The sequence below is a fragment of the Corvus brachyrhynchos genome, unplaced genomic scaffold (genome assembly GCF_000691975.1).
Source record: "Corvus brachyrhynchos isolate BGI_N302 unplaced genomic scaffold, ASM69197v1 scaffold101, whole genome shotgun sequence".
In the NCBI taxonomy this organism is placed as follows: domain Eukaryota; kingdom Metazoa; phylum Chordata; class Aves; order Passeriformes; family Corvidae; genus Corvus; species Corvus brachyrhynchos.
In genome coordinates this window covers 9036222-9045410 of record NW_008237239.1, presented here as the reverse complement: position 1 = coordinate 9045410, position 9189 = coordinate 9036222, and the positions used below count along the sequence as shown (strand labels likewise).

The 9189-nt window shown below is 39.7% G+C and overlaps 1 protein-coding gene across 6 annotated transcripts in view; it reads left to right on the top strand.

Annotated features, from left to right (window-relative positions):
• The window catches only part of SLC44A3 (solute carrier family 44 member 3), a 40702-nt gene that overhangs the window by 13517 nt on the left and 17996 nt on the right, over nucleotides 1-9189 (top strand). For all 6 annotated transcript variants that reach the window (XM_017729867.1, XM_017729863.1, XM_017729865.1 and 3 more), the window contains exon 10: nucleotides 4907-5072. In XM_017729867.1, the coding sequence (XP_017585356.1) occupies nucleotides 4907-5072 (166 nt within the window). The remainder of the gene's footprint in view (nucleotides 1-4906; nucleotides 5073-9189) is intronic.

The following is a 9189-nucleotide window of genomic DNA, read 5'->3' as shown; positions in this document are numbered from 1 at the left end:
GGCAGCCCGGCCGCTCATGGCCGCGGGGTGGGCAACTCCTCCCGGAGAAACACGGGAACAAAGGCTGCCGCAGCCCCTCGGCGTTCCGCGGAAGGAGTAATGGATTGTTTGATTCAGCCCTCAGGCTGAGGAGAGCTGTACGGGTGTCAGGGGGTCCGCGTTAGCTGGATAGCTGTTTGGATTTCCAGTCCCTTACTCTATGTCAGATTTGTTCTGTGATTCAAAACTTGGATGATGAACAGTAAACGAGATTTGGTAATGAGAATATTCCGTTAGGTTGTACTTCAAATTTTCGACCCAAATATGAGTCCTCTGAAATGCTGGCTATTAAAGCAGCTCACCATAAGATAAGTTGGGGGTTGTTCTGCTGTTCTAGGATGACTCGTACTTACACATCCTGTAACGATAAATGCATACAGAACTGTATGGTTAATAATGCACTTTGTATTATTTATTAGTTTCCTACAATTGTCCTGTAAGTGGAAGATATTTCTTTTTATTTTGAGGTTTGGGGGCTTTTTGCACCACTTGAGAGTACTTCTCTGAAGACCTCCAAAGATACACTTTTTCTTACAGAGCAATTTCTTTTCTTCACGGACAAATAGTTGACTATCTAGGATTCAGCTTGTAAAATACAGGTGGTGATTTTCTGGGGTTTGAAATTTTGATGTTTTTGTCTCGCAAATATATTTTCTGGGGCTGTGTAGGCTGTATTTTAAAAGCAAGTATACCAAGAAAGCTGAAAAAATGAAATGTTTGCAAAGACACTAGTCTTTTGTCTAATACAGAGAGATGGTTTAAATGAAATTGGCTTGCTGCTGTGCTGCACCTGCTCTTAACATTTTCCTTGAATCTGCACTAGTTATATAATATTTATGGTGTCTCTGCATCTTAACGGTTCTGGAGCACTTGATCCTCTCTTCAGCTGTGGTGCACCTGATCATTATGCAACCATGCAGGCACCTTATTTACATCTCCTCCAAAAGTCAGTGTTAACTGTGAGAAAAAAATCTAACTTCTTGGGAACTACAGAAACCTATAGCCTGCACTTGAAAGGTACTTACACACATGACTAATTTGAAACACATGGATAATCCTATTAAAATCAGTGGGACTACTTAGGCATTTTAAGGTAGGCACCTGCCTAAGTACCTTGGTAATTCAGAATCTGTAACAGCAGCAGAGACTGAGTGAATTCCAGACCTAGAAAACTAGGAGAAATGCCAAGACTTCATGAGACTTTAGGTAGCACAAGCAGTGGCACCAGTAAGAACCATTAGCTGGCTAAGAACGGAATTCAGCTGTTCTTTGGAAAAGCTGATATATCTTAGGGTTATTGAGTTTTATTGTTTCCTAATTTGTGAGTATTTCACAGCAGAACTGATGTGGCCATGTGGCACAACAGAGCATGTCTTTCAACCTTCCAACACACAGGAGCTGTGAGGTCCACATGGTGTAAATACTGTGCGTGTAGGATGAGAAGGTGGTGTGATTGTTTTGTGCAATGAAGTTGTATCCTACAGGCAAGCGTGCAGCAGAACTGCCACGTGAAGCTGTGCAGCAGCAAAATGAGCAATAAAAATATCTTTGCTGCAGGGGCCTTGACATTCCAATTACAATCAGGTAGTTTAGCTGTAAATACCTTTACATGAAAAAGCACTAAATAAGATAACACAATCAATTCTGTTGCAGGAAGCACTAAGATTCAGTGTATGATTCCAGAACCTTTCCTCACTTAGCAGTGGGAGGCGCACAACACATTTTCATGTTAACAGGAACTGATAAACAGGCTCTCAGTATTCTCGTCAGTGGCTCTTTGTTTGTGATAAGGAAATTGCTGGACTAGACTTCCCAGGAATTTTTGTCTCTTACAACAGCCTGTTGCTGTAGGCATCAGCAAAACCTCGCAGCAGCAGCTGCCGAGTAAGGACATCTGACCTAAGTCTGGAAGTCCCAGAATGTAGCTGAAGGTACTGCGTGCACCCACTGCTGACTGGTGCCTCACTGCTCTGCTGTGCTGGCTGCCAGAGCAGCCCTGAGCTGCGAGTCTGGTAGGGAAACTCTCCTGGGTTCTGCTGCAAACACTTGTGCCTGTTCGCATTGTTAACATCACTTCTTTTGAAGTACTGGCAGCAGATCAACATTTGTCCTGATCAAAGGCTTCCAGATTTGGTAATTCAGCTGTACGGACTTCAGTTCTTTACTGACTTGTTAATGTTATCACTAAGAGTGTATGGTACACTGGAAAGATTCATGATTGTGTAGTTGGAGAAAAATATTCTGCTGACAGATTAAACTGTGTTTCAGGACTTTGTTGAAAAAGTTTAGTTTGTATGAACAGATACATCACGGCACAGTGATGGGGAAAATGGCATATACTTTTCTCAACAGGTTATCTAGAATAGCTTTAAAGTTTATCTGGGCAACTGATATAGAAAAATAGCATTGCATGTAGTTCTGTTGACAAAATCATGCATGTCTGGTAGGCCCAGAAGACGGGGAATCAGACACAGATGTTTATACTGGTAAACAGATTTTTGTGAAGTAACAAAAAAGTTTACCATCCCTGACCAGTAAAGTGATCAAAGGTGAGTTTGCAGGTGGCTCTGCCTGATTTCTGTGGAGCTGAGCACAGTACTGTGTACATGTACAAGTATAAGGTTGTCCAGGAAAGACAAAGCCATTACTGTTGTTACTGCAGGTGGTTATTTCATTAGGCTGGTAAAAAGCAAACAGAATTAGCTTGCCATATGTACATTTATCAGTCTTCATGCCAACACTACAGAAACAAATCCTGAAAAAGCCTATTTTGGAAAAAGAAATGTTCAGGTGGATTGTATGGTGGAAAATGTGCTTAATTCTGCTACCAAATGGCATAATGGCTTTGCATGCAAATGGAGAGGTAGGACACCTTGTATCTTATTGACAAATTGTTTGCTTAAGTTCTGTCAGTAAGGGCTGTAGGCTATGGATAATGAGCGTGTTTGGCACTGCAGAAAAAGGCAGTCTAGAGTTTCTGGAAGAAATATGGAAAACGAAAGATCTCTTGAATTCAGAATTATATAGTGCCTCACTTGTTTTAATGACCTAAGTAAATGATTATATCCTAAAAACTTCCCTTAAAAAAACCCACTACTTTTGCAAACTTAAAACCAGGGAGGCACAGGATGGGGAGGAATGACAGAGAATTTGCAAGAAGAGATCTGAGTAGTAGATTTTTTAAACTATCAAATATTTTGCACTTCACAGACTTAAAATACATTTGAGTATATAGGAAGCACAATAGTATTTCTGTGAATGACCAACTCTACAGCACTGGAGAGAGCTTACCTGTTCCGCCAATATTGTTAACCTCTAGGAAAAGAAAATATCTAGAACATATGTCTGAATTTATGCATCCATGTAGCACTTTTTGATCCTTCAAAGCACATTAAAATAATGTTGCAGTGTTACTATGGCGTAGATGAATATTTTTCTTAATTTACAGACAAATAGACCTTGGTTCTGAAAACTTAAGAAAAGCTTATCTAAACCTGATGGTATTGCCGAAACAAATCTTTACTGTTTCTACTTTTAGTTATTCTTGAATAAGAACTCTGTGGCTATAGAAAACAGGCCAGAAAGGAGCCATTTCCTAGATAGCTTTGTATGAGTGGCAGTTTTGAACTTGAAGGTGGTGTGTTGTCCTGGAGGAGAACACACGCTCATAGAATCATTTAGGTTGGAAAAAACCTTTAGCATCATCAAGTCCAGCTGTAAATCTAACACTGCCAAGTCCACCAAATGAATACATGTAGTATTAAAGCTTAAGTTTTATTGCTGTTCTAGCAGGAGTAGCCAGTTCTGTCTCACTTTGTTACTTCTTTCATGGAGTTGGAATAAGAAACTACTCACCTCCAGAGATTGTTTTGTTTGGTGAACATGTTTCTCTTTAAGGTTAATAGACTTAAGGCTTGGTAAAAAAAAAAAAAAAAAAAAGCATCTTAGAAACCTAGAGACCTTTTACTAGGATCAAATGGTCCTAATGCCATTATCCCTTGACCAGCCTTCAGAGTCAAGTGCCATAAATAGGATGGCACAAAGAAAGGTCTGATTGTTGAGGAATCTGAGTTGCCCCCACCTTTTGTGAAAAGCCATTTATGAATATGGAATAAATTCTTTGTGAGTAACAGAAGTGGAAGGAATGTTTTTAGCTTGAATAACTTAATTTGTCCATGTTCCTGGATACAGTACTAACATTGGAGCATATACTACCATACAGATGTCTACTTTTTTTTCCCCCCAGAGAACCTACATTTATGTGCCTGTATTTTGCACAAAGATTTCAAAGTATAGAGAACAGAAAACTAATGACTATGGTTCTGATTTGTAATTGCAATTAAAATATTTGTTTTGTTTTGTTGCAACAGTATGTTATGTATCCTTAATACTTTTCTGCAGTCTTTCTCTTCTGCTTCTTACAAAAAAAAAAAATCCCAAACCCTAAAGCATTTTATAACTGTGAATTTGTTTCAAATTTAAATAATGAAAATTAAGATTTCATTTACTTCTGAACTATTTGTCACTTAAGTCTTGAGTAATGTCTTCTCAGAAATCTTTACTAATATATAGCTTTCCTCTTTATTGGTAGCTGTGTCTCAATCCCAATTTAAACACAATCTTTTGCTTTTTGTGAGATTTTATTTTTCAAAATTCAATTTGAATTACAAAATGTTGTCTCTCTAACTTTGTTAGAATGGACAGAATTAAATAGCATTGGAATTTTTTTTTTGTAACTTTACTGTAGAGAAGTTAAGAGAATGTGCACAGAAGCACTTCTATGTACTTCTGTGTCCCTGTCCCCCCTTCCCCTTTCCCCCCTTGTCTGGCATGTTATAATAATACAATGGTGTAATCCCAACTTCAGGTACTGCAGAGTCCACTTCAGGAGGACAAGTAGAATACAGAGCTCTGTCTGGAATTTGCTACATGGCATGGTATCATTTCGTTGGCCTTATCTGGACTAGTGAATTCATTCTTGCCTGTCAGCAAATGGTGATTGCTGGGGCAGTGGTTACTTGTTATTTCAACAGGTGAGTGCAGAATTGCTGCTTGATAGTTTTGGGGATTTTCCAGCATTTATTTTCAATCTTTTTCTACGAAAAATAGTCTCAATTAGACTGCAATTATGTCAATATCTGGAATCCCATTTACTATAAAATTATGTTGCTTGTTGCAAGATCTTGAGTAAGATTTTACAATGTGTGTGATATTAATGTGACTCACCTCTACTGCTGGAGATGCTGGGCCAAACTGAGCTTTGATACAAGCTGTTAGAGCTCTGTTGACCCTGGGGGAATTACCATTCAGAAGGCATAGGCTGCATTTGGCCCTTTTCCGGGAGACTGCATTAGCTCCAAATGAGAAGCAATATATTGTTCCTTGGTAATTTCATGTATTCATGAGCAGTTTGACCTCTTTGTAAGTGTTCATCCCTGCTCTGGGTTTTCATGTGTTCTGCCTGCATAACTGCCTGGTCTAAAACTTTTTTTTTTTTTCATTCTGTGCAGATATTTTCAGTTAACTATAAACGCTTTAACACTGTTAAGTATTTAGACATGTGCAAACAAACTTCCTTGAATTTTATATGCCCAGAAATGTAAATGTGGAGGAAATGAGGAAAAGTGAAATGAAATTAAATTTGGCTTATGCACTCATTGCAGGAGAAGATTTAAATCTCACAATATGTTGTTGAGTTTTTTGCTGATGAAGAGAGCATTTTCCCGATAATATTTTTCCTCATAACTATTTTATGAGCTCTCTTGTCCTCAGTGCTCTATTCTTCTATGCCCAGTGATGACATTTTCTGATCTGTGAAAAACTCTGGCATTTTAAGGCATTTCTTCCTTTTGTATTAGAGGAATATCGTGATAATTTCAATTTGTTGAAAAATTAACCCTTGAGGAAGGTTATGTGAGATTGAGGTGAGGCGCCTGGCCAGAGAGAGCCTGGAGCCCTTGGAGCACTGGTGGCAGCTGCCCAGGGCCATATGGCTTGGGCAGCTGGGAAGGATGTCTTTGGGTTCTCCAAAACTTAGGAAGCAGGTTTCCATTGATGGTCTCCAGAATGTATCCTTGGGTGTTTCAGTCACTGATCCAGAGGCTACTGCTGGAAGGTCTCCAAATGATGTGTTCCCCACTGCCCAGCAGAGACACCAGCACAGGCTCTGCTTCCGGGACTGGCTCCATAAGGGTTTCCTGCAGCACCTGAGTGACCTGTGCTGCTCCAGCCAAAGCAGCAAGGCTGGAAGATCAAGGAACAGCCAGTGCCCACCCCTGGTTTAAGCAATATTTTATCATTCCATCCAAAAAGCCAGGGCAGGACAATGTTTAACATGTGTATCAGGAGCTTGTCCCTAGCAGGATTCTCTACACAAACAACAGCTGTGCCACTGAACTGGTGCTTAGGTAAGAGCAAATAAAACCTAAAACTTTGCTTTTTTAAAGGTTGAAATCTTTTTGAAAGAGTGGCATAGCCTCACCCTTTTATTTTACATGTCATAATAGGACCTGAAAAGGGAGGAACTCTTACTTCTGATGTCATCTCTTTTTTTCCTGCTCCTGCTGAAGGTCTGGAACTCACATGGCTGTGCTGCTGTGGACAGTGAGCTGCCCTTCTCTGCTAAGCACATTGATTTAGCAGCTGAATGCTGAGGCACTAAAGGTTCGCTTTAACTGGTTTGAGAAAGCACAGGAAAGTAAAGTACTTCTGCTGAGTTCCTGGGCTCTGTGCTGCAGTGCATTTTGGTGCAATACACCAGATAAATCCCCAGGGCAAAGGCACTCTCCATATCTTGTTCATGTAGAGCAGGGAAGCACCTGTAGAAACTGCTGTGATGACATTTACTGCTCTGTTGGGGGCTTCCGCCTTCCAGCTATTTTTTACTGCTGCAGGAACTGTCTGCCAAGTACAGAAGGTTCCTGCTCCCAATTGTATTGGTATCATTTTGTGCAACTACCGTCAAGCTCTCCCCTTGCTTGCCAGATGACCTGTACTGTGTTGAGAGACTTGTGTTTGCAAGAGGAAATGCAACTTTTCTGTGGTGGTAATCCCTTGTCCTGGCCTTTAGGCTGTCAGCACAGATCCACAGAGATGCAGAGCAGTGTGGGAATGGGGAGAGGGTGCTTAGCTGCAGGAGCAGTCACACCAGCAAGGGCAAGGGTTATCTCAAGCTGTTCCAGCAATTCTGAGCTTGTCTGCTCTGTGTTTTTAATGTATTCCCTGAGGCAGCATCATAAGGCATGTCACAAGAGTTTGTTTATGGGATCTTACAGACAGGCTTTTTTCTTGGCCTGTAAGTGCTCCGAGGAAATAGCACAGCCTTTCCATGTGGAAATCTCCTTCCACAGCACGCTCAGCAATGCGCTGCATGGCAAACAACCACAGCTGAGTTGCAAATGGGGTGGCCAGGGGGTCATTTTACCTGGATTAGCATTACAGGTTACATATATTTGGCCTGTAATACCATGACTGAAAATGGATTTTGCCTTCTTTTATTTTAGATGAAACATGAATACACAAAAGTTTTTTATTAATTTAATAAAAATAAATACAATTTTTTTGCTTAACAATTACATTTTACAACTTATGAAAAGGGCTCAGTCTTTTAAAAAACCTTCTTTGTTACAATTGCTGTTTACAACTGCTGAGGTTTATTCTCACTTTGATATTCTTAGGTGTTATGTATTTACCTTTGCAGGGAGATGAGCCTTTCCCTCTCTCTGGCAGTAAAGGAAGGTGATACGGTAACTTGATCCATGCCACAGGCATCACTATCCTGTCCATGTCTGAGCTTCTTTAGTAGCTCCAGTGCACGTATGTCAGTGCATGGATTTGAAATTAAGGATTGGGGTTATCTACCTGACTAAGGTGTTCAGTACCACAACTTCCAAGAGAAGTGAAGTGCATATCTCTCCCAGTAAGTAAAAAATGAAGGTTTATGGATGTGCACCAAGGTCACAGAGAGATGAACTAGAACCCACTTTTAAAGGCTTCCTGTTCAAATATATCTGCAATATTTATGGACATCCTTTGCCCTACTTACATACTTGACCTAAAAGAGCTACCAGCATATATGTAGTCAGACCCGTCCCATGTGGCTTTGAGATCAGGTCAAAGGGAGGTTGGAAGTATAGTCTGTGTGGTCTCTGTTAGTCTCATAATGTCTGTTTTATTAAAAATCTTGTAATTTATTGTTTTTTTTAAAATTGAGATTCATATTTACTTGAGGAATAGAAGATTCATTCCTTAACAGTTCTAAAGTATTTTATACTTAAGTTATTTTTAGACAGTCTTTGAAGTTGGTGAGGCATGAATGAAGAAAACCGTAAGCATAGCTCTTAAGAGGAGAGGATTTTAAAGAAATGAAGAAATACCCTTTCCCCCCATTCAAACGTCTATGTCTGTTGGGTGTGTCAAGATTACATTTTTTTCTTCTCACAAGAAATGGTTTTAAAATAAAAGCCAAGATGCATGTGTGACCATTTGAATCAAGGAACTTAGTGTTAAAAAAGATATTGAGTGTCACAGAGCTCACAAGTAAATGAAGGCAATTGACAGTACTGAAGAAATAAAATTATTAAAAGATAATGTGGTATTCAATGGAGATCCACAGGATTTTGGAATAGTAGTGTTGTATGTAAATCAAACAATCTCATGATAACATAAAATAGAAATACCAAAGAGGAAAAGCAAGTTGTGGCTCTACTCAATCTTATAATCAATCAGGCAGATTCCCAGTTTTCCCTGATACCTTGTGCACATGCAGTGGAGTTCACTTGCACAGAATCCACTGCATAATGATTGTATGCTTGTGCTAAAGTCACGTCAGGACTGTAGCCATATAATGTACAAAGGTGGGTGAAACTTCAGCCTTGAGAGTGATGGGAATAGGTGGACGATTGAGTCAATCTTGAGCTTGTTTACAGTCACAACCATCACCTGTTGCTGTGTTTAGCCTCTTTCCTATGTTTCCTACTCTGAACAATAATTACAAGGAAAATCTGTTCTTTTTGTAATCTTTTTGGAGACAAAGCAGAATCCCTGTCAGACCCTGTTCTTCAAAATTCCTTTGCTAGGAAAAGAAGGTGTGGAATAACCTCCAAATGTGTAAAAATTTATCTAAACTAAGCTTCAAATTTTGACATTCCT